The following is a 25,788-nucleotide window of genomic DNA, read 5'->3' on the forward strand; positions in this document are numbered from 1 at the left end:
AAAAAAAAAAAAAAAAAAAAAAAAAAAAAAAGACTATTCAGTATTTCAAACTTCTGCTCTGCTTTACATGAATTCAAAAAAAAAACAAACAAACAAACAAACAAAAAAAACCTATTTTTTCTGCTGTACCAAGGCAAAAAAATTCTACAATCACATTTAAAGACATGGACTAATGACTTCACACGACATTGCAGTCGTTTCAGTTGTGTTAAGCGGTTTCAGTTGTGTTAAGAGAAGCTAAAAATTAACAGGTTCTGTGCTAAGCACTGTATCATCTCATTTCTTCTGTAAAATCGCTCCATGAGGACATTAAAACACAAAGTTTGGTCACTTACTCAAGGACGACATACTTAGTAAATATAACATAACCAGGATTTGAACACATGCCATCTGCTTGTGCTCTTAACTGCTGAAACATTCTAGTCATTTTTCTAGTCAGGTTGCATAACTCGGTGGCCCATGGTTAAGCTTGGAGTTTTTACTAAGCCTAGTAGCAAGCCCAAAAGCTATTTCTTAAAAGAGCAGTTACCTGCAAAGGATGGAAATGCTTTGCTCCAAAATCCCAGGATCTACACTGTAATTATCTCCTACAGGGCCTGCCAAAGGTTCCAAACAGCATTTCAGTCTGCCACTGACATTTCAAGCACCATAAGATCTGCTGGGTCATATGGCCTGAGAGGCAGAGCAGTTTGCACAGCAGCCTGTACCTGTTGCAGAGGCGCCTTTTGTTCTGGGATCCACTCAAAACTAGTAGCATTTTGGGTCACTCAGTAAACAAGCTGAAGTAGCGCAGCCAAATGAGGAATTTGTCACCTCCAAAATCCAAAGAGGCCCACCAGACCTTGCTTCTCTCTTTTTGTTATAGGTGGGAACACGCCCTACACCACACCAGTGGACCCCTAGAAATTTCACTCAGGTGGAAGGACCCTGATTATTTGTTGGATTTATTTCCCGCCATCTGACAAGCAAATGTCTTACCAGTAAGTCAACAGTAGTTGTTCCTTCTTGCCCACCAGGTCCAATTAGCATAACATCATCAATGTGATGGGCCAGTATGATGTCTTGCGGAAGGGAAGGGCAATCAGGGTCTCTATTTGTTTGCTACAGCTGCTGTAATAGAGAACCACAAACTGAGGAGCTTACACAACAGAAGGGTACTGTCTCCATCTATGGGGTTAGAAGTCCAAGATTAAGGTGTCAAAAGGATTGATTCCTTCAAAGGGAGTGAGGAAGAATCTGTTTCACGCCTCCCCCCTTGCTCCTGATGGTTTGCTGGAAATGTGTGACATTTCTTGGTGTTCCTCTACTTCAGTTTCACATGGCATTCTCCCTGTGTGAATGTCTGTGTTCAAATTCCTCCTGTTTACAAGGACACCAGTTGTGTTGGATTAGGGTCCCAGCCTACTTCAGTATGACCTCATCTTATCTAATCACATTTTTAACTACCCTATTCCCAAATAAGGTCATACTCTGAAGTAATGAGAGCTAGGAATCCAATATACAAATTTTTAGAAGACACAATTCAACTCATAACAAGACCTCTGTGATCTAAGTTATGATATAGTGTTGGAAAATTGATATTTCCGAGGTAGGACAGTGAAGGTGTATTTCTGGCTTTGTTAGTTGAAAGAAAACTGCTTTTAGTGATCTTTACTAACAGATATTAAGACAAAGCATTCAGCAGATCAGTAACTGCATGCCAGCTACTAGGGGATACGTTCTCAAGTAATGAAATGAAATATGGAACAGCGGCTGCAATTAGTCACCACTCAGTTAAGTTTATGATAATCCACTGTCATTTTCCAAGATCAATCTGTTTCCTGCACTGGCCACATAGGAGGGCTGAATGTGAATATGTCAGGAATCATCACCCCTATATCCTTACGGGCACCAATCTCTGCAATTCCTCTGGGAATGAGGTATTGCTTTTGGCTTACTATTACTCCAGGAAGAGGCAGCTCTAGTGGCTTTTATTTGGCCTTTCTTACCACAATAGCCCTCACTCCACAGGTCGGGGAACCAGTGTGGGGATTCTGCCAGTTGCTGAGTATGTCTATACCAGTTACGCATCCTGGAACTGGCAAAGTAACCACAGGATGATTATGCGGACCCACTATGAGGAGGACCTGGATTAAACTTCTATTGACCACCTAACCTCAACAAGCCCCTACTCTGAACGGTGGGCCAAAATGACACTTTGAGAGTCCTGGAATTAGTGTCAGTTCAGAGTTAAGTGTTCACTAATCCATGAGAAGTCTAATTATTTTCTCTTCTCTAATCCACACTTACCCTGATAAGCCATAGGCCTCTCCCGGAAACGCTGAGAAAAAAAATTAACGGTATAAATTCTTGGCAGCACAATGGGGTCCTTCCTCAAAAGGATCCAGCCTCCCCTCATTCAAGGGGTTCTCGGTCTGTAAAATGACTCATATCTGGGAATTGATTGAGGGACCATGACTCTTTCTTTGGTAATTAAAGTAAGGCTTCCGTTCACTTGACCTAGAACTCTTCTGCTTATAGAGATCAAATCAGAATTTAGTAGACTGCCCATCAAGTTCTCTTCTAGGGACACCATGACCACCTACCCAATGCCATAGGACTCCCAAGTCTTGTTCAGATTGCTGCTTTGACTCCACTGTCCCCCATGATGGCAACACACCCACTTAGTCTTTGGTGATCACACGGCCCCTACCATCCAGGATCCAACCATCCCTGCTGCAGTTAAGGACCCCCAGTCAGTGGCAGCAGCTCCCACTGCAATCTCTGACCTGAAGAGAAGAGCAGCCCCAGAGCTCTTCATGGATGCCTCAGGAGAACCAGCAACGTCTTACAAGGTAACTACCTCAAGGGACACCATTACAGGTTCTTCAGGCAAAGCAGAGTTAATCTCCTCAAAGAGAGGTGGAAGAATTGCTTCTATTGGCAAAAAAGAGTGAGTAAAATTTAGGAGTTGAACATCCCCCACTTTATCAGGATGTTCCCATATGGCCCTATTCCAAATGTGAGGATCCCACTCCTTCCCAACCAATGCCTTCACTTTAACAGCAGACCAAGGTGAAGCAGGGAATTCAGTCAGCACTGTAATTCAGCCACCTACAGGATGAGATTCTGGGTTTGGTTTTCACCAACCCAGCTCTGCAGCTACAAGAGATACGGGTTTCTTCAGGGCAGACACAGAAACTTTTCAGGTCACTTATGTGGAGCTTCAATCGGGAATCTGAAGCCTTAAGCTTGCCCTTTTTTCTTTTTTCTTTTCTTTTTTTTTTTTTTTTGAGACAATCTCACTCTGTTACTCAGGTTGGAGTGCAGTAGCGCGATCTCGGCTCACTGCAACCTCCGCCTCCTGGGTTCAAGCGATTCTCCTGCCTCAGCCTCCCCAGTAGCTGGAATAATCCTTTTCTTTTCTCACTTTATCCAGCACAGTTAAAAGCAACCAGCCTATCTTATTATACTCATTAGTTTGATTAAAATGTTCTAAGGTATCAAATACCCGATCATTCTGAATCTTGTCTATAAGCATGAGTGGGAGCATCCAAGTGTGATCTTGTGCGTATCTCTCTTGCCATATCACACCATGGACTACCAGCGCCCTCTTTTCCACTGGGAATACTCATTATTGCCTTTAAATCTGATCAGTTAAGAAAACCAGTTCCAGAAACACTATCATCAATTCAGAAAACTCATTCTTAAGATTCTGCTCACTAGAAGCACTCTCAGCACCCAAATTGGAATCAGTCAGGGCTCTCCAGAGATACAGAATTGATAGGAAAAAATACACAGATGTAGATAAAAACATAAATATCTTCATCTACATATAGACAGATATAGAGATATTGATATTTTAAGGAACTGGCTCACACAACTGTAGGGGCTGGAAACTTCAAAATGTGCAGGGTAATCTACAGACAGGAAACTCAGGCAGGGATTGATGCTGTAGTCTTTAGGAAAATACTGTCTTCTTCAGGACACCTGTTTTGGCTTTTTTAGCCTTCAACTGATTGAATGAGGTCCACCCACATTATTTAAGGTAATAGCCTTTAGTTTAGGTCAACTGATTATAGATGTTAACCATGTCTTCAGAACACCATCACAGCATGAACCAAATTAGTATCTGATTAAATAACTAGGTATTATAGCTTAGCTAAGCTGACATAATAAAACTAATCATCACACACAGTATTACTCAACAAAATCTTATTTTCAACTGAAGGAAAAACCTTTTAAACAATAATATTTTATTTGTTCCAGAAAGGCCACAAAATTTTAGTAAGAACACTTTCCTGAGTGGAACAGAGGAAAAGTCCTTCATCCAAAACTATTTGGAGGAACAAACCTTCCATGAACCACCTCTCTTCACAGAACACCATCTTAGAAAACTATAACACTGTATCTACATTTTTAAAATAATCTCTATGTTTCAAAAATACGATCTTCAACTCTACAACAGAAATCACACTTTAAAATTATACCTCTGACAGAAGTGCTCTCACCTTCTTACAAATGGATTGAAATAAATCCTACACGTCCTTTCCTTGTCTTGATGGAGCTCACATTCCAGCAAGATAACATCCTTATCTATCTATGTTCTCTCTGGACGTAATAACCCAGGCGTTAAGAAGTATCAAAACACTTTCTGGAAATCTACTATTTGCTAAGCAACTTCGGGTTCTGAGTATGACCTTCTAGCCAGCACTGTTTCATTATTAGCAGAATCTGGTCAATCAGCCAGACTGCCTGGGTCCAAATCCTGATCCCACTACTTACAAGCTGCATGATCTTGGCCAAGTTACTTAACACTCATCTGTAAAACAAACACTCATAATTATACCACTGGGTTCGGTTAGAATTAAACGAGTGCAAATGAATAAAGCACTAAGCTCAAGTATTAGCTATTATTATTTTAAAGTCCAGAAAACCAGAGATTACTCGGGGAATAATAAGGGAAAAATAACACCAATGGTAACTTTAAAATCATTTTTATCTGGCTCATTTACTTCTTACATTAACTGCTTTCAAGAATCCTTCCTCTCTGTTCTCAAATGAATTTACACAACTTCTAGTTAAGTTTTATAAAAACTAAAAAATGTAATCTCTATATATCCCATCATCGTGGACTTTTCATAAACACATAGTTAAGGGGCTTTTGATCTAATAAAATTTATTTGTTTTGATTTTTGAGACAGTCTCGCTCTGTCGCCCAGGCTGGAGTGCAATGATGCAATCTTGGCTCACTGCAACTTCTGCCTCCCAGGTTTAAGTGATTCTCCTGCCTCAGCTCCTGAGTAGCTGGGATTACAGGCACGTGCCATCACACCTGGCTAATTTTTGTATTTTTAGTAGAGACGGGGTTTCACCATGTTGGTTGGCCAGGCTGGTCTCGAACGTGATCTGCCCACCTCGGTCTCCCAAAGTGCTGGGATTACAGGAGTAAGCCGCCGCGCCCAGTGTTTAAAAACATTAAAACATGCTTTTAAAAGTCCAAATTACGCTAATTTTCTGTAAAATTACAACTGTAATTATCTCAAGAAACTTAAGCATCAGGACCAGGGAATGTAATTACCTGGTTCTAATGCTTGGATATTGTCAGGCCTCTGAGCCCAAGCCAAGCCATCGCATCCTCTGTGACTCGCACCTATATAAGTCCAGATGGCCTGAATAACTGAAGAATCACAAAAGAAGTGCAAATGCCCTGCCTCGCGTTAACTGATGACATTCTACCACAAAAGAAGTGAAAATGGCCGGTCCTTGCCTTAAGCGATGATATTATCTTATGAAATTCCTTTTCCTGGCTCATACTGGCTCTAAAAGCTCCCCCACTGAGCACCTTGTGACCCCCACTCCTGCCTGCCAAAGAACAACCCCGCTTTGATTGTAATTTTCCTGTACCTAGCCAAATCCTATAAAACGGCCCCACCCTTATCTCCCTTCGCGGACTCAGCCTGCCCGCACCCAGGTGATTAAAAAGCTTTATTGCTCACACAAAGCCTGTCTGGTGGTCTCTTCACACGGACGCGCATGACAGGTATGCCTATAATGTATTCGATTTTCAAGAGCTTCACCTTTGCAACTGTCAATATTCATGAAATGAGATTCTCAACTTAGCTCATTTCATATAATACAAGCAGTCATCTGAAATTGATGGCTCATCTCTATTTGTGAAAAACAGGCCTCATTCTTGGTTCAAAGTTTGTAAGGGGTCCACAACCTCAGATGGGCTAATGCCCACAATTTAGAAGTGATTACACTGGAAACTACAACGCTGCAAATGTTGCCTTCCCCAAGGCCAGGTGCATTCATTAATATATCTGTGCCTACTGACAAGAAGGCAGGCTGGTAAAGCACATTTTCAAAGCTGTTTTAAAGGGATCAATTTTGGTAAAGAGTAATTCAAGACGGATTGTAAATCTGATCAGTTTTACCCCCTTGGAAGGTGGGGACTTGACGCACGTTAACATGTACACGCATCAATAATCCACAGGTAGTTCTGACCCTGATCTCAGGTTGAAAGTCCTCAACTATGGAGCTTTCGAGTTTCAGTACAGTAGGCGCTTTCAATGGCCAGTAGAAATCTGGGGTGATGGCCAAAAAAAGTGTGTTGTCTCCCCCAAACCACACCATGCCAAGTTCAGCCAACGCAGAGTAACGCACCCTTAGGTATTTGTCAAGAAGAGGTACAGGCTGTCCTTCTTCTCAGAACCTAACAGGTAAGCATGGCCTCTTGTGGCTTCCCAAATACGGCGGTAAGGACCAATCTGCTGGTTCCTAATAAGACATTGCTAATTTTTAAAACCGCTCCGACCGCGGGCGCTTCCAGACCCCTCCTCAACCGACTTCCGAGGAAGGAAAGAGAAGACGGTGAAAGGTTGCAGCAGAGCAGGCAGAAAAACAGTCCCAAAGCAAGATTTGCCAGGACACTGGCTCAACCCGGAAGGGCGGGGGAGCCTCTCTCCGCCGGGGGCCGTGGGGTCAGCGAGTGTGGACGACCCCAGTCTGGCGGTCGTACACTGCCGCAGCCCGAAGAGCGGCGCGCGCACAGCAGTTGCCGGGTTCGCGCCGCGAGTCAGCTCCCGGACACACGCCCAGGGTTGAAGGTGCCCTCTAGACCCCTCCCGCTGCCCCCAGAGGCCTGGGGCCCATGCTACCTCTTAGGACGCTAGGGCCGTCGCCGCCGCTTCCCGCCGCGCAGGCTGGACCACAGCTCCTCGAATGCCAAGGCAGTGTTACTCAGCAGAGTACCCCGACCGAGTGTGGGTCCAGGTGCCGGAACCCGCGGGACTCAGCCGGGGGCTAGCGCCCTACCGCCTCCGGCCCGCCAGCCGCGCCCACTAGCAACGTGCTCGCGACCGCCCGTGCCCCTCGCAGCGAAGCCTCCGCATGCCGCGCGCGGCACGTCGGGACTCGTAGTTCCGGCGCGGAGGACTTGCGTCGCTGCACTCTCGCCTGAGCGGCGCCACGTGACTCTCGCACCTCCGGAAGTGATGTAACCAGACACGCGTGGCGCGGGCCGCCGTTTCCGCAAACAGAATCGCGTTTGGGTGTGCTGGTGAGTGTGACGGCTGGAACTCCGGCCCTTCCTTTCTTTGTGTTTATTTCTCGGCTGCCGTGGAGGGGTGGAAGTGGCACTCCCACTCCTGACATGGGCTCCCTTCGCATGAGCCCTGTGCTTCACTCCCCGCGGCGTGCGTCTGTTGCCTTGTGTCCTCAGTCCCGAGCAAAATGGGAACTGCTTGGGGTGGGCGGGCGCTGTTGCTCCTCCAGACTGAGCGAGCCCGGGTGAGAGAAGAAGCCCGAAGAGCTGCTCCAGCTCGCGCCCCAGGGCCGTGCTGGGGAGGGGCGTGGGGTCCTCAGGTCTGTCTTGAGCGGCGCCTCGGAAACCTGAACCAGAGGCCGCGCGAATGACGGAGGGGGTGGACTTGACTGGAAGAGTCCCTTCTCGCCTCGCTGCGTCGTCTCGGGCCCGTAGTAGAGGGTCAAGCGGCTGGCTTGGGGCTTAAGAGCTTATCCCGCTTGGGCTTTATCCTGGCGGCCCTGCCGGCCTGCTCGGTCGTACCCCGAGGAACTGAAATGACGCAGAGACTTGGCTTGCTCCGGAGGCGTGACTGGAAAGCCAGGTCGAAACGTCCGTGTGGTTGTTTGTCGCGTATCCATCTCGATGTCAGTCGACCACCTCTGGAAGGTTTCTCCTCTAGGATTCTGAGGGACAGCTGTCTTTCTTTTGGCGTGTTTTCATTATTCCACTTTGTGTTTGGTTTGTTCCCCCGCCCCCCCGTTTGTTAAATTGATACATAGAAGTTGCACATATTTGGAGTTACAGGTGACATTTTGATACATGCATACAATGTGTAACGACCAAATCAGGGCAATAGGGATATTTGTCGTCTCAAACATTGATGTTTTCTTTATGTTGGGAACATTCCAATATTTTTTAGCTATTTTGAACTACACAGTAAGTTACTGTTAACTGTGTCCACCCCACTGCACTATCAGGCACTAGATTTTATTTCTTCTGGGGTGTTTTTGTACCCATTAACCAGTTTCTCTTCTTCATCCCCGTCTTCCTGCTACCCTTCCCAGTCTCGTAACCACTAATTCACTCTTTACCTCCACAGTTTTAGCTCCCACTTAAGTGATAACATGATATTGTCTTCATGTGCCTGACTTATTTCACTTAACATAATGACATCCGGATTGATCCATGTTGTTGCAAATGACAGGATTTCATTCTTTTTAATGACTCATATTCCGTTGTTTATCTTTGTTCATCTGTTGATGGACGCTTAGGTTGATTCCATATCTTGACTATTGTGAATAAACTTGAGACTGCAGATATTTCTTGGATATACTGATACGAAGTCTTTCTGATAAAAGCCGTTTTAACCGAGATGAGGTGGTATCTCATTGTGGTTTCGACTTGCATTTCCCTGGTATTACTGATACTGAGCATTTTTTACATATATACGTGTTGGCCATTTGTGTGTCTTTTAGGAAATGTCTCTTCAGATCTTTTGCCCATTTGTAGTAGGATTGCTTCTTGGTTTTGCTATTGAGTTGAGTTTCTTCTATATTCTGGTTGAGAATCCCCTGCGAGATGAATGGTTTTGCAGATACTTTCTCCCTTTCTGTAGGTTCTCTATTCACTCTTGTTTCCTTTGCTGTGCAGAAGTTTTTAGCTTGATATACTCCCCTTTGTCTGTTTTTGCTTTTGTTGCCTGTGCTTTTGAGGTCTTACCACAGAAATCTTTGCCCAGACCAGTGTCTTGAAGCATTTCCACAATGTTTTCTTCAAGCAATTTCATACTTGCGGATTTTAAATTTTAGTTTTCAGTCCATTTTGATTTGATTTTTGCATATGGTGAGAGAGAGTGGTCTACATTTCCCAGCACCATTTTTTGAAGACACTGTTTGCTGTGTACGTTCTTGGCACGTTTGTTGAAAACAAGTTGGCTGTAAACATGATGCTTGGTTTTAAACATTCTTACTCATTTTTGTGATCATCTGGAATGCTGTGTCATTTCTTCTGACCTAATTGATTATGTTTTTATGATGTCACATCTGTGATACCATAAAAGTAAGTGACATAAGTAAAATTCATGCTTAAATCTCAATACTAATTTTAGGTAATAATTATAGCTAAAGATAAGTCACATTGCTTTATTTGAGTTTAAAGCCAATTTCCATTAAGAAATCAATGGCAGAGGAGGAGAACTAGGAATTTGACAAGTTGGTAGCCAGTTTTTCTAGATAATTTTAAGTATTCTGAAAATTACTTTTTTGATTTGTTGTTGTTGTTCTCTCATTGAGTTCTATTTGGTACGTCTTGGTATTTTGTTACCTAAAATGGTGGGTCATGAAAGCTAATAACCCTTGAAACCCTTACCCATTCGTAGTGACTTGTTACCCATTCCTTCAGGCAACTTAATTTCTTATTCTTTTTCATTATCCAAAAGGCTTATTTATTTATTTATATTTAGCACAACACAAACACTTCCTTCCTGAAAAAGCTTTTTTTTTTTTTTTTTTTTTTTTTTTAAGTGGGGTCTCACTTTGTTACCTAGGCTGTAGTGCAGTGGCGCATTCACAGCTCGCTGCAGCCTGGACCTCCTAGGCTCAGGTCATTCTCCTACTTCAGCCTCCTGAGTAACTGGGACTAAGGCATGTGCTACCATGCCAGGTTTTTTTTGTAGAGACGGGATTTTGCCATGTTGCCCAAGCTGGTCTCGAACTCCAGAGCTCAAGCAGTCTGCCCACCTCGGTCCCCTAAAGTGGTGGGATTACGGGTGTGAGCCTCTGTGCTGAACAAAAGCTTAACATTTTAATAGTGGTATGTAAGCTATAAACATCTTGAAAACATAATTTACATTGAGCTTCTCTGTAGTAGGAGGTCACTAAGTTTGTTGAATGACTTAATAAATGAACCACTATAATTCTTACCCAATAGATAGTTCAGTTATTTCTCTCTCTTTCCCATCTTAACATAGGTCTAAGAACATATTTGAAAGAGACTTAATGGTCATCAAACTGCAGTCTGAGTCCTGAAACTTGTCTAAAGTCATTTCTACTCTCTTTACTTTCTACCTAATTGGAACACCCATTATGAAATATGATTTCAGAAGTTCTTGCTGTAGAACCCCAAACTTTTTCTGTTCTTGATGCCCTTAGTGTCCGTAGGCCAAAAGAAATGTAACAGTTCCATTTGTTAAGTAGTTTACCCCAAAGAATTTGAAAGTATTTGTGGTCTAACAACTTTATGTCTGTTTAGAAAATTCATACACATAAATTGCAGAGAAAGGTAATGTTTGTGTTTTATTGTTAATTAATTGCAATCCCTTGCTAACAGGATGTGTGAACCTGTTGGGTACTGTACAACTTCAAGCCTCGAAATCAGATAGGCACTGCCAACCTCATTTCCTGTTTCACCTTGATTTTCTGTGATACCAAAATCTCAGCTTCACAAAGTCATTGAAAGGTATGTAGTGCAATCTATCCAGTTGGAACTGTGCTGCAATCTATTCAGTTGGAACTGTGCTGTACTTAAAGCTGGTAGTTTCTGTGATATCTTCCACGTTACGTCCTGTGGTGCCTGTTTGTTATGGTACCAACCATGCAGTTTGCGAACCAGAGTTATAGAGTAAGGGTCAGAACTGAAATGGAGCTAGTGCATGTGTATCCCCACTTCATTCGTCAGCTTTAATGCCAACAGTGACTTTTATGAATAAGATTATAGAATTATGGTGGGATTATACTTAGTATTACCATATTCAGAAATTCATACATGATATCAATTAACGTTTTTTAATATTCTCTCTACAATGGGATTTTTTTAAATTCCTAGTTGATTAAAATTATTGTAGGCCGGGCACAGTGGCTTAGGCCTCTAATCCCAGCGTTTTGGAAGGCCAGAGGCAGGCGGATCAGCTGGGGTCAGGAATTAGAGACCAGCCTGCCCAACATGGCAAAACCGCGTCTCTACTAAACACAAAAAATTAGCCGGGCCTGTTGGCAGGCGCCTGTAAATCCCAGCTACTCGGGAGGCTGTGGCAGGAGAAGCGCTTGAACCCCGGAGGCAGAGCTTGCAGTGAGCGGAGATCACGCCGTTGCTCTCCAGCCTGGGTGACAAAAGTGAAACTCTCAAAAAAAAAAAAAAATTGTTTTAAAGTCTTAGTGTTTACAAGTAATACCAATTTTTTGTCATTCTAGTGTTGGTTCATGAAGTTTTACCATCAGTTCAAGCAATCATAAATGGCAAATTCTACAAAAGCAGAGGAATATGAAAAGATGTCTCTTGAACAGGCAAAAGCGTCAGTGAATTCTGAAACAGAGTCTTCATTCGATATTAATGAAAACACAACGGCTTCTGGGACTGGGCTTTCTGAAAAGACTTCTATCTGTAGACAAGTAGACACAGCAAGAAAGAGAAAAGAGTTTGAAGATGATCTTGTAAAGGAAAGTTCTAGTTGTGGGGAAGACACTCCATCCAAGAAGAGAAAACTTGATCCCGAAATTGTCGCAGAGGAAAAAGATTGTGGTGATGATGAAGGCAATTCAAAGAAAAGAAAAAGAGAAACTGAGGATGTTCCAAAAGATGAATATTCTACTGGAGATGGCCCTCAAAATAAGAGAAAAATAGCACTTGAGGATGTTCCTGAAAAGCAGAAAGTATGTTCAGTGTATTTTCTTTTACTCGGAATATGTAAGTCTGAAATGTGGAACACCTGTGCAGTCATACTGATCTTTTTACATAATCTTAATAGCTTTAGAATGTTCTGTTTTTAATAGATATGGTCTGAAGACAAAGTAGGCTTTTAACTCTTATGATTTCTGTTAAGGTGAAATGTCTCCTGCTAATGAGATAGATTTTTTAGTTTTTGTTTGTTTTTATTTTGTAATGAGATAATCTTTATCTTATTTTAGAATCTTATTTAACTAGAAACTTTTTTTTTCCCCGAGACGGAGTCTTGCACCATCGCCTGGGCTGCAGTGTGATGGTGTGATCGAAGCTCGCTGCAGCCACAACCTCCTGGGCATTAGCAGTCCTCGCCCTTAACTAGAGACTTGAAAGCTGCTTTGCTCTTTGTTGGTGTTTTTAAAAAGACTGGAGTATGAGATCCCAGTGATTTACCTATTTTCCTTTTTTATTAGGTGTTCGGCTCCAATTTTTTTGTCAGAAGTTATCACTTAAAAAGGGATAACTTTTAAAATTATACCTGGCTTTACATCCCTTTATTAATGTAATTCCTTAAACTGTTTTCAACTTATTAATGTATTTTACATACTGTTTTAGTTAAGTAAATACAAATGCCTAATATGTGGTAAAGATACTACAGAGCAAGTTGTTTTCATCTGAAAGTACCACATTAGAAAGGAATTTGAAGCAGAATTTGGAGTTAGAGGAAAAAAGTACTTTAATGAGTAAATAAAATTCTGCCATTGGCCCTTATGAGGAAAGTGACTGATAGTGAGGCTTTTGTCATTAATGGAATGTGAATTCTTTTAACAGAGGGGAGTTGTTTGTTTGTTTGTTTTGGAGACAGAATCTCGCTGTGTCTCCCAGGCTAGAGTGCAATGGTGCAAACTCCGCTCACTGCAGTCTCCACCTTCTGGGACCTCCACCTCCTGGGTTCAAGTTATTCTCCTGCCTCAGCCTCCCGAGTAGCTGGGACTATAGGCGCCGTCACCACGCCCGCCTAATTTTGTATTTTTAGTAGAGAGGGGCTTTCACCATATTGGCCAGGCTGGTCTTGAACTCCTTGTCATGTGCGTCCCTGTGACGAGACCACCAAACAGGCTTTGTGTGAGCAATAAAGCTTTTTAATCACCTTGGTGCAGGTGGGCTGAGTCCGAAAAGATAGTCAACAAAGGGAGGTAAGTGTGGGGCCGTTTTATAGGATTTGGATAGGTAAAGGAAAATTACAGTCAAAGGGGGATTGTTCTGTGGCCGGCAGGAGTGGGGGTCACAAGGTGCTCAGTGGGGGAGCCTTTTGAGCCAGGGTGAGCCAGGAAAAGGAATTTCACAAGATAATATCATCGCCTGAGGCAAGGACCGGCCATTTTCACTTCTTTTGTGGTAGAATGTCATCAGTTAAGGCGAGGCAGGGCATTTGCACTTCTTTTGTGATTCTTCAGTTACTTCAGGCTATCTGGGCATATACGTGCAAGTTACAGAGGATGCAATGGCTTGGCTTGGGCTCAGAGGCCTGACACTCCTGACCCTGTGATCTGCCTGCCTCAGCCTCCCGAAGTGCTGGGATTACAAGCGCCAGCCGTTGCACCCAGCTGGGAGCTTGTATTTTAAACATAGTTTTCAAACTTTTACTAGCCCCAGAACCCCTTTTTCAAGTGAAAGTCTTACACTTAAACCTGTTATGTAAAATAGGTCAAGGATTTGCTGAAATGCCTTTCAGCACCTCAGTGGGATTCAGCACTGTGGCTGGAAAGGGAGGTGGGAGGATCTGAAGCCCTTCGCCTATCATGGCATTTTTACAGGATTTCTAGGGCCTCAGGAAGCACAAATTAAAAACTGTTGTGTTACATATAACATATATGATAGCGTTATTATCATAGAAATCACTGACACTGCACATTGCCTACTGAATTCTAATCTTTTTTTTTTTTTTCCTTTTTTTTTTTTTTTTTTTTTTTTGAGACAGTCTCGCTGTGTTGCCCACGCTGGAGTGCAGTGGCCCGATCTTGGCTCACCGCAATCTCCACCTCCTGGGTTCAAGCGATTCTCCTGCCTCAGCTTCCCAGATAGCTGGAATTACAGGTGTGCACCACCACGCCCAGCTAATTTTTGTATTTTTAGTAGAGATGGGGTTTCACCATGTTGGCCAGGCTGGTCTCAAACTCCTGACTTCAAGTCCTCCCACCTGGGCCTCCCAAAGTGCTGGGTTTACAGGCGTGAGCCACTTCTCCCAGCCCTAATCTCTTTATACACATTATCTTATTTAATTTTCACAACAGTTTTATAAAAATAATGTAATTATAGCTTATTCCTAATTTATTCTCTTGTAGAAACACCAAACATTGACTGTCATTTATCGAACTGAATAATCAGAACTCTGGAAGAGTACTGGGCTTATTAAGACATTGACACTAAAATTATACAGATGAAATATCACAATGAAAATTTTAAACCTAGAGATGTTTTTCAAAATAGGGTGATATGGTTTGGGTGTGTCCTCACCGAGATCTCATCTTGAATTGTAGCTCCCAGAATTCCCACGTGTGGGAGGGACCTGGTGTAAGATCATTGAATCAGTATGGCAGTCCCCCAACAGTATGGCGGTCTCCCCATACTGTTCTCATGGTAATGAAGAAGTCTCACAAGATCTGATGGTTTGATAAGGGGTTTCCCCTTTCGCTTGGCTCTCGTTCTCTCTTGCCTGCTGCCATGTAAGACCTGCCTTTCACCTTCCACCCTGATTGTGGGGCCTCCCCAGCCACGTGGAACTGTGAGTCCGTTAAGCCTGTTTTTCTTTATAAATTACCCAGCCTCGGGTATGTCTTTATCAGCAGAATGAAAACGGGCTAATACACAAGGACTCAGAAAACAAATCTTAGGTCTAATGATAATTAGTGAGACTTCTGTGGTTAATTGCCATTGTTTAGTGAAGTTTACCAATTCTAATATTTTAATATTTTATCCAGTCCCAGGTGAAATGTTCTGAGGCTTATTTTTACCACGTTCTGATCCTTGATTTTTTTTCTATTCTGTTTTATTTTCAGAATCTGGAAGAAGGACACAGCTCAGCAGTGGCTGCCCATTACAATGAACTTCAGGAAGTTGGTTTGGAGAAGCGTAGTCAAAGTCGTATTTTTTACCTAAGAAACTTTAATAATTGGATGAAAAGTGTTCTCATTGGTAGGGTTGTTTTTTGCTGTTAGCTTGCCATTTTTCATTTTAGCTTATGTTTCCTTTTTTCTCCCCACCGGTTTAACCAACACCAAGCTACTGAGTCTTTAATTCCTGTTCATTTAATTATCAAACCTTGACTTTATAAAGCTAGAGCCAAGACTAGGTCTTGAAGACAAATTCTTCTAATATTTGCTTGTGGTTGACTGTAAGATTTTAATGAGTGTTTAGTTGATTATGTTAACCAGGCTTTCAGAAGGCAGTATGTTTCTTTAATGCACAGAATTACGGTTACCTAGCACTATTAAGTAATGATTCTATTTCACCCTAATAGTTTTGGAGCAACTGCATATTGTTGGTTAAACATTCAGGTTTCCTTAAGTCAAGAAATAGGCAGTGTCTTGATTTGTTTAGGCCTTCAATTAGTTGATAAAGATCATGTGTATTACATTGAGGATAGATAAAGAGGTTCAACTTTTTCGAGCCAACATTTTATCTGTGGAATGAAAGTGGGTAGAGAAAATATGATTCAGAATACAATTCTTGTCAGCACCATAAGACAGGGTAAAAAAAGGGATATAATTATTGCTCTGTATATTTAGTGCAATGAGTAGTCAGACTCTTAGATAAATTTAGAGAACTTTAAAAAGTAGTTTGTTTTAAAATTTTTCGTAATATTTTTTTCAAGCCAGTCGAAGAAGAAATGAGGATGCTTTCTTAATAATGCTAGAAAGAATGAAGTGCGAATTACGGGTACTTCGTACTAGTTTTGATGATAATTTACTAATTTTCAAAGATAAATTACCTATTCTGAGAAATATTAGTAGGAACTAACTAGGCTTATTTTGAACACATTTTAGTATTTTGTGTATCACTTGTTTTTAACATTCAAGTTTTGTTACAAAAATATTTATTTGACTCTGCCATGTGTCAGCCTTGGCTAAATGAGTGTTCACTTTTTTTTTTTTTTTTAAGATTAATGTAATGGCATTTTCAGTCTCTACTCATAAGGTTCTGTCTCTACCCCAGTCCTCATTTCTTTTCAGCCTTTCTCTTCCTTCATTATCCTCAGTGATGCAGATAACTTACTGGATTTTTTATGAGTTCTTATTTAGTCATTTATTTTTTACCGAATAACTTTTTCGAGTCCATGTTTTCCACATTGTAACACGTATTATTTCTATAATCAGAAAAGAGGTATTTTTTTTAAAGGACTGAAGTCTGAGTTGGCAAAATTGTCTCTCAGCAAATACAGGGTGTTCTTTCCTTCTTCAGCTGTTCTAGCAACTCTCTTGATGTGTGCTTTGCACGTGTCTTTAACGTCCTAATGCAATCAGTGTGATCTGTTCCAAGCTTTCTGTCTTTTTCCTTTCTCAACACCCATTCTTTGTCACTCATTTTCTTTCTTCTTGGTGCTTGTGGCTTGGTAAGTAAACAGTTGAGTACAGTTCTTTAATGTGATAGAGGCTTTTTCTTGAATGTGATAAAGGCTTTTTCTTGAATGTGATAAAGGCTTTTTCTTGAATGTGGTAAAGGCTTTTTCTTGAATGTGATAAAGGCTTTTTTGGAATTGTTTCTTGAGGATTTCCTGTCTCGTTAGTCTTACTGTAGATAAATGCAGAGATTTTATCGTTGTTTTTCACTCTTTCAGTATTTTTATGGTATTAAGATTCATGGCAGAAAGGTAAATAGTATGGAACACTCGTGCTTCTGTTGAAGTTAAGTTCCTGCAGAAGGTGAAAGTACTTGTACAGGATATTTTAGCCATCAAAATAGTACACACTTGAGCTAGAAAGTGTTCAACTCAGTGACAAAGACAAGGAGAATGTATCTAGGATTCAGTGTTATATCACGTTTTAGAACTGTTGAATACTTAACTTGCCTGAGAGTATTAATATGCCTTTAATTGATGTTGGAACAATTTGCCTACTGATACTTGGAGGCCTACTGATTTTATCTGTTGGCTGTTAATGTCATTTAGTAGACTGGGGTCTACCAAATTCTGATGATGCTAACACTAAAAAACATAGCGCTTTTTTTGTTGTTTTTCTTGTTTTTATATTTCTCTTGGTGGTAAGCCTGACATCTTTCATAATCAAGCTCTTTTATCATTCCATAACAACTTTGGTTTACTTACGTGTCTGCTGTTAAACACCTAGCTCTGGAAAGAGAAAGCTACAAAATAAATTATGAATAATTTGTTTTTCTCATCCTTACTTAGCTTTTTGTCTCATCCTGAACAAGTGTTGTGTTGTCTTACTTAGAATTTTACGTATCTGCTATTTAAAATTCATTTTTGAAAGTAACATTCAAAATGCTGCCTTAATTTTCCAAAACACCAGACACGTACTCTTTAATGACAGAGGATCATATTAATCAACTCTTAGTCTTATTTTTAGTTACTTATCAAAAGTTACAAATTACATAAATGGATGTGTAATAGTTTATGTTACATATTGGGCAAAAATACTAGGTTATTAGAGGTAACAGTTTATACTTGTAAAATTGAAGAAGAGGTAGTTTATTGTGACTGATTTCTCTCTTTTAGGAGAATTTTTGGAAAAGGTACGACAGAAGAAAAAACGTGATATCACTGTTTTGGACCTGGGATGTGGTAAAGGTGGAGATTTGCTCAAATGGAAAAAAGGAAGAATTAACAAGCTGGTTTGTACTGGTAAGATAAATAATGATATGAGAAAGAATAATTTGTAGTCAGGTAAATGGAAAACAAGAAGGATTGTCTCTAATTGCAAGATACCTGGGACTATGCATGAGATGAGTTTTTTTTTTTTTTTAATTAGTTACGGCCCGACACGGTGGCTCACGCCTGTAATCCTAACACTTTGGAAGGCAGAGGTGGGTGGATCACTTGACGTCAGGAGTTTGAGACCAGCCTGGCCAACATTGTGAAACCCTGTCTGTACCAAACATACAAAAAATTAGCTGGGCATGGTGGTGTACACCTGTAATCTCAGCTACTCCGGAAGCTGAGGCAGGAGAATCGCTTGTACCCAGGAGGTGAAGGTTACAGTAAGATGAGATCATGCCACTCCACACCAGCCTGAGTGACGGAGTGAGACTCCATGTCAAAAAAAAAAAAAAAAATTTAGTTACAAGACTTTCCTGATAGTTTTATTTTATAGTGAGATTAAATAAGCCTGGGATAACGTTTCCTTCCCAAAAGGAAGGAAGCTATCAAAGATGGTTGGAGTCATGTCTAAAGGGCAGACTTGAAAAGGTTTCCATTGGCAAAAATAGGACAATTTTAACATTAAAAAAAATAGTAGTTGGACACATCAAATCAGAAAAAAACATTGTTCACCCTTGGAGATTGCTAAGAAACTTACTGTTCTGAAACTTATAAATTAAGGGGAGGGAATCAAACATTTGTAATCAGATGGTTGAAAGGGGCAATTCTTTTCTTTTTAATCAGATAAATCGAAGAGGAATGATAGAATTAGAAAATTATTTTTTCATTCTTTATGAAATAATAGATCTAGGCAATAATTTTTTGTTTACTACCGAAGCCATTAAGGGAAAAGTCAATAGTAATGCAATGAATCAAGCAATCAGTCACCTTAGCCCAGTGGTTAGTCTTAACACTGAAGTGGGACGAGCAGACGTCAGCGTCTTTCTGATGTGGTGAGTTGAAAGAGATACATACCCCCACTGCTGAAGTACTGCCCAAATTAGCAGTTCTCAAATTTTTGGTTTTATGAGCCCTGTACACTTAAAAATTATTGAGGACCCCAGAAAGCTTTTTTGTATGTAATTATGGTAAGTAGCTACTGATATTTACTATATTAGACATTAAAGGAGAGAAATTTGAAAATAGTTTTTAGTTCATTAAAATAAAAGTAAGAAGGCTGGCTTTTACATCTTTGCAAATCCCTTTAGAGTTTGGAATTACAGGAGACAGCTGGATTCTCACACCTGTTTCTGCATCCAATATGTTGTGATTTTTTATTTTGGTTGATAAGTAGTTGTAAAATAAAGGAGTAGTTTAATAGCCTTTTTTTTTTTTTTTGATAATTGTAGATATTCCTCTTTGTTACTACATCAAAACTCAGTAAGTGGTAGTTTCTTAAAGAGTAGTTAGTTACAGTATGGAATCTGAAACCTTACTGATGAACTTTTTATACTGTATAACATTAAAATCCATTGGTCTGTCTTCCACTTCCTGCATAATTTTATAGTATTTGGAAAACAGTGTTCGCTAAAGTTACGCAGATCTAATTGTTGAGAATCAAAAAATCACGTGTTTAATATCACTGCCAATCAGAAAAGTATTGGAAGGAAGTCCAGCCCACAGTGATCAATACAAGTTTTTCAGGATTGTAAATCTTATTTGAAAGTCAGTTTTATTTTTGGCAACAAATACACTGTCCATTGTTTCCCTGTAAATCAGCAGTCTCTAACCTTTTTGGCACCAGGGGCCAGTTTCATGGAAGACAGTTTTTCCACACAGGCAGGGGATGGAATTCTACCTCAGATCATCAGGTGTTAGATTCTTATAAGGAGTATGCAACCTAGCTTGCCTGCCACTCACCTCCTGCTGTGCAGCCTGGTTCCCAACAAGCCATGGACCTGTACTGGTTTGTGGCCCAGGGGTGGGGGAACTTTAAGTGACAGGTTCACTTTGTTCATTTTCAAGAAAATGTGTGCTGGTTACTCAAGTCTGCATAACCATAGTTTGTCAGTCATTCAAGTCAAAATGACTTTCTCAGAAAAAAAGTGGCCAGTACAGCTCAAAACTCAGAACAGTCATATCAGTACTGTTCTTGAAGATGACCATCAAACCTTGTTAGGTAGCAGAAATGTTTTCTTCCCATTTCATCACACAACATTTTTAAAAGTGTGTATTCAAAAGCCCAGGTTTAATAAAATTAATTTTCGCTATTTTTTCAAGGGCATTCTTAAATGAAACTGTTTTTTTCCCCCTTTGTATTGTATAATGGTGAAGAATACATGAAGTACTGCCCGTACTACTTAGTGTTACTTTGTATCTGGGATAAGATCCCAGTGTTTTACCTACCATTGCCTTTGCATCATCAGTGTGAATCTTTAAACAGGGGAAAGGGCAGGCCAGGCACAGGGGCTCATGCCTATAATCCCCAGCACTTTACGAGGCAAACGAGGGTGGATCACTTGAGGCCAGAAGTTAAAAGACTAGCCTGGCCAACATGGTGAAACCCCATCCTCTACCAAAAATACAAAAAATTAGCTGAGCATGGTGCCACCCACCTGTAATCTAGCTAGTCGGGAGGCTGAGGTATGAGAAACACTTGAACCCCGGAGGCAGAGGTTGCAGTGAGGGAAGATCACACCACTGCACTCCAGCCTGGGCAATACAGCAAGACTCTGTCTCAAAAAAGAAGAAAAGGGCAAATAACATTTTATTATAAAAGTATACCCTTGGTATTTCCAAAACTGGGCTTATTGATAGTGTTAGGTTTTATAATTCAGATTTGAATAAAACTTTCTCCTTTTCACTTTGAATAAGCTTTTAAAAATCATGATAGAACTTTTCTAGCATCCATACCTATTGAGACACTTTTAGTTCCTCTTGAAAACTGATAGGGTATTTGCATCAGAATAAAGCCCTTTTTTTAAATTTTATTTTAAAAGAAATAAAACCTTTTCACTGGTACTAAAGCTGACTTTTATGCCAGAGTTTATCAGTCGAGGTCACTGTCTCAATTTCTGGCATTCTGTCTTGATACTTACTAATACCCTTCCATCTTTCCAGATATTGCTGATGTTTCTATCAAACAGTGTCAGCAGCGGTATGAGGACATGAAAAATCGTCGTGATAGTGAATATATTTTCAGTGCAGAATTTATAACTGCTGACTGCTCAAAGGTACAGTTTCTTTCTTTGGTCAGTTTATTTTTTACATTTTTAGTTTGGATAAATAATTTGTTTTAAAAATCAACTCAATTTTTACTTTTTAAAAACATTTGATTCTCTTTTTTTGAGACAGGGTCTCACTCTGTCGCCCAGGCTGGAGCGCAATGGCACAATCTCAGCTCACTGAAATCTCCACCTCCCAGGCTCAAATGATTCTCCTGCCACCTGAGTAGCTGGGACTACAGGCACATGCCACCACACCCAGCTGATTTCTGTGTATTTTGTAGAGATGGGGTTTCGCCATGTTGCCCAGGCTGGCCTCAAACTCCTGAGCTCAGGTGATCCACCCACCTCCCATGGTGCTGGGATTACAGGCATGAGCCATGGTGCCTGGCCACTCATTTTTTAAAATATGTTTTGAAACTTTAAAAACCTTGGGACATGCATTTTCACTTTGGACTGGAAATTCTGTTATGGTAAATTCCCTCACATGACTCACTGAGCACTTGGAATTTTTTGCTTTTAACAATTCGAGTTAAAATTAGCTGTTGCTTTTCTGTATGGACATCATTTATTTTCCAGTACTTTGAAATAGAACTGAACTTATACTATGTTTTGTTCACCTTATAATTTATTGGTTTCCCAACATATCAGAGCCTGTTTGGTTTTTTCCTACCTTCCACCTGTTTCTGAATTTCTTATAAAGAACTGCTTCAGGGGTGAAGGTCTCACCATGAACTTTTTGTTCTTCATTGACTTGTTAGCTCATTGAATGTTGTAGATACCTTTAATCATACACATTTTGTTTGAAATTTGAAAGTGAAAAAGATAAGTGTACTGGGAGTGTACTGCCAGAAAGTTGCAATACTTTGAAAACATTTTTGCATTTTTTAAAAAATCCCAAACACCAGATGTTTTTTAACCCAAGTTATTGTTGAATGTCATTTTTTTAGCTGTCAAGCAAAGTGATGAAAGAATCAACTTGCAATATCATAATTGACTAATATATTTTACACATGATTTCAGAATTCCTCAGTTTTTAAATACTGTGAAAATGAGAATCAAATTATTCTGTTAAACTAGAATACGTGCATGATTTCTCTGTGTCCTTTATTGTACAAGGGAAAGCATAGGTCGAAGATTGTGAGGGAAAGGAAGAACTTTACGTTCTAGAAGTTAATTTACTGAAAGGTTTTTAATCTGTGTTGTAGTTACCTCAAAATCTTAACTCATTTTAATCTGTTTCAGGAACTTCTGATTGAAAAATTTCATGACCCACAAATGTGTTTTGACATCTGCAGTTGTCAGTTTGTCTGTCATTACTCATTTGAGTCCTATGAACAGGCTGACATGATGCTGAGAAATGCGTGTGAGAGACTTAGCCCGGGGGGCTATTTTATTGGTACTACTCCCAATAGCTTTGAATTGATGTAAGTACTTTTAAATATATTGTGGTTTATAAAATATTCAGTATTAAGTAGCAAATGTTTACCAGAGGTCGATTTTATTAAAATATGCTATTTTAATCTTATAAGTATTGAACACTTTCATAAGATATTTGAGTAGACATTCAGAATTTAAATTCAGTAGACAAATTTACAGATGAACTTCTAAAAGTTCATCTTTATGTGTAAGTTAGAGACTGAAGTTATAGTGATAGACAAACTGCAGGTCAGATAGACAGTCACAGAGACCAAACCAGTCTTAATCACTCTCATGAGAGTGATTCCTATTTCCAGCTTAATTTTATTGGTGTGACTGTCGATTATCTTTTAGTATATTGCTTCTTAAAAGTAACTCACATCAGGAGAGTGCAGTGGCTCATGTCTATAGTCCTAGCACTTTGGGAGGCCGAGGCAGGAGAATTGCTTGAGGCCAGGAGTTTGAGTGCAGCCTGGACAACAAAGTGAGACCTTGTCTTTACAAAAAATTTACAAATTAGCCAGCATGGTGGCACACCCCTGTAGTCCTTACTTAGGAGGCTGAGGTAGGAGGATCACTTGAGCCCAGGAGCTGGTGGCTGTAGTGAGCTATGGTCACACCACCACACTCCAGCCTGAGTGACAGATTAAGACCTTATCACTTTAAAAAAAAAAAAAAAAAAGGTAGCCCATATCTAATTAAAAAGCTAATGAAGTGTGCATCATGTAGTTCTTCACATGCAAAATCTAAACAAAATAAGTCGACATTAATCACAATTTTATTCTTTTTATTTTGGTTGGGGGATAACCTTGTCAGAAGACGCCTTGAAGCTTCAGAAACAGAATCATTTGGAAATGAAATATATACTGTGAAATTTCAGAGGAAAGGAGATTATCCTTTATTTGGCTGCAAATATGACTTCAACCTGGAAGGTGTTGTGGATGTTCCTGAATTCTTGGTCTATTTTCCATTGCTAAATGAGTAAGAAGTCATTAATCTGTTCACTCTTTTCTTTTTGTCTTAAGGGAAAGAAAAGGGAGAAAAAGCAGTATTTCTTTTACTGTTTATTTTAAATGGGGACCAAAGAAGAAGTATAATCTTGTTTTTTTTGTTTTGTTTTGTTTTGTTTTGTTTTAAAAAAAAAAAAAAAAAAAAGACTAGCCTCAAATCTGGGGGATTATTGCCATAGGTCTCATATAGCCTAACTTAGTTTTTTCTCATTCCTGGAATTTTTTAATCCTGTGGGTGAAAAGGGGAAGCAGTTGCCTTCAGCTTGTGGCACAAAATGTCTGACACTGCAAATAGCAAAAGTTTTTTTTTAGTGACTGTTGGTCACTTTGATGATAAACAATGAGTCTTCATAAATCAAAGATCTTCCTATTGACAGAGATGAGTATTAAAAGTTGTTTGCATTTCACTATAGCTTTGAAATTGCCTATGTCTCACAGGCAGTGTCGATGTTAAAATCCTGATTCAGGAATGTGTTCTCCCATGTGCCTGAATTCCTAGGAGTCCTAGCAAACTGTAGACACAGGAAAAGCTGGGGATAACTGGGCCTTACCAGGTAAGGCTTCAAGGCCTTGTGATACACCTTGGTTTCCAGAGTTTCCCTGGTGTGGAGAGTATAAAAGTCAGCTTAAATGTAGGCCATGTCGTGATTGATTGAACTTGATTTTCTACTTTTTTGAAACAAAAATCTTCTGTTTTGAATATTAACTGAGAAAAAGAAGAGGTATATTATCTGTTTACTTTTGCTTGGTGATGATTTTAATTGTAACTCAGTCTAAAATTAGGGTTACAGTATTTTTAGGAGTTCTGTAATAGCTTATTCAATAATATAAGAAAGCGAAGTAGCATTGTGACTGAACATGAGGAAAATACTATGCATAATTTTATAAATATAAACCATTTAGAAAATTTAAAAATATTGCATTTTGCTTTTTAATTTTTAAAACTAATAAACGGGGAAAATGTTACTGCTCTTCAACTTTATTTAAAAAAGAACTTAATTGTGGAATGTTGTTGAGAATGTTTAGTATATTAGCTTGAGATTGTAGTTAACGGTATAAAACAGAAGATTCATTTTAAATGCTGAACAAGACCTAGAGGGTTTTTTTTTTTAACTTAAATTGCCTAATGATGGTTAACCTAAGTCATCACTTTAATATCTAATTTTTTAAAAGATTATTTATTGAAACAGTATTGGATGAAAGAGTCTGAAAATGTGTAGGGGCTTTGAGATGCCTTTTTGCCATTTCATTAAGAAACTGAACAGAAGTCAGCTTTTTGTGTGGCAAAACTTACTCAAATTGGGCCTCAATTCTTTGAATCATGATATTTTTTAGGTGTAAAACTTGGTTTCATTTCTAAAGGCTTATTTTAGAGATTTACAAAAGAAAATGAACTATCTAGAATGAAAGGCTTAATTTTGCTCATGTTGCTTTTCCAAGGAGGATTAATTGAAGTAACAGAATCCTGCCTTACATGTACCTCTTACCTAGAAACCTCTGTGGCCCTGTGGTGTTTGCCCTTGCCCTATCCCCTCAAATGCCACCCTGTACACGAGCTCTCCAACCTGACTTTCACTCTTCCTTCCACTCTTCTTTAACTGCTGCCTGAAGTCATCTCCAGGCTCCCTTTTGTTGTCTACAGATACATAATTACAAACTTGGCAAATGCATTGAGGCAAAAAAAATACCTAAGAGTCTAATGGAGAGACCTAATAAAATAGAAGATTTCAGGAAGATACCTGTAAAGAAGCAATGTTTGAGTCAGGATCTAAAGGATGGAAAAGTAGGTGGGCAGCTGAGGACTGGAGGGAAGAATGCTCCTGACACAAGGACAGCGTGTGTGAGGGCCCTGCAGTGGGAAAGCTAGGCTAGTCCAGGATGTTGAAAGAAGGCCCATCGTGACCAATAATAGGGTGTCCCAAAATGAGGTAGCATGCCTTTACAGATGAATGTCTTAGAGACCATGTTCTGTGTCCTACGTGCACTGGAGCCCAGTGGAGGGTGTTAAGGAGGGTAGAGACATGACTCAGGTCCGCATTTCTGAAAGCTTAATCTGGCTGCGATTGGAAAATTCATTGAGGGAGAGTAAGAATGGAAGCAGGGGGACAAGCAAAGTGAGTTTATGGACTGGTACCACTGAGTGGTGATGGCGAC

The 25,788-nt window shown here is 40.1% G+C and overlaps 2 protein-coding genes across 4 annotated transcripts in view; one reads left to right on the plus strand and one right to left on the minus strand.

Moving 5' to 3' along the window:
- The window catches only part of FAM210A (family with sequence similarity 210 member A), a 60,340-nt gene extending 52,940 nt beyond the window's left edge, over nucleotides 1–7,400 (minus strand). For both annotated transcript variants that reach the window (XM_023228498.1, XM_023228499.2), the window contains exon 1: nucleotides 7,143–7,400. The gene's annotated coding sequence lies outside the window, so the exon portion shown is untranslated. The remainder of the gene's footprint in view (nucleotides 1–7,142) is intronic.
- Nucleotides 7,401–7,470: 70 nt separating this feature from the next.
- Nucleotides 7,471–25,788, plus strand: part of RNMT (RNA guanine-7 methyltransferase) — a 33,007-nt gene continuing 14,689 nt past the window's right edge. The window contains exons 1-8 of one of the 2 annotated variants that reach the window (XM_023228468.1): nucleotides 7,471–7,543; nucleotides 10,838–10,966; nucleotides 11,698–12,156; nucleotides 15,226–15,361; nucleotides 17,901–18,026; nucleotides 21,102–21,214; nucleotides 22,451–22,632; nucleotides 23,441–23,605. In XM_023228468.1, coding sequence (XP_023084236.1) covers nucleotides 11,740–12,156; nucleotides 15,226–15,361; nucleotides 17,901–18,026; nucleotides 21,102–21,214; nucleotides 22,451–22,632; nucleotides 23,441–23,605 — 1,139 coding nt within the window. In that variant the 5' untranslated portion in view covers nucleotides 7,471–7,543; nucleotides 10,838–10,966; nucleotides 11,698–11,739. The remainder of the gene's footprint in view (nucleotides 7,544–10,837; nucleotides 10,967–11,697; nucleotides 12,157–15,225; nucleotides 15,362–17,900; nucleotides 18,027–21,101; nucleotides 21,215–22,450; nucleotides 22,633–23,440; nucleotides 23,606–25,788) is intronic. The other variant, XM_023228469.1, reaches the window with a different exon arrangement.

Source organism: Piliocolobus tephrosceles, chromosome 18 (assembly GCF_002776525.5).
Source record: "Piliocolobus tephrosceles isolate RC106 chromosome 18, ASM277652v3, whole genome shotgun sequence".
NCBI lineage: Eukaryota > Metazoa > Chordata > Mammalia > Primates > Cercopithecidae > Piliocolobus > Piliocolobus tephrosceles.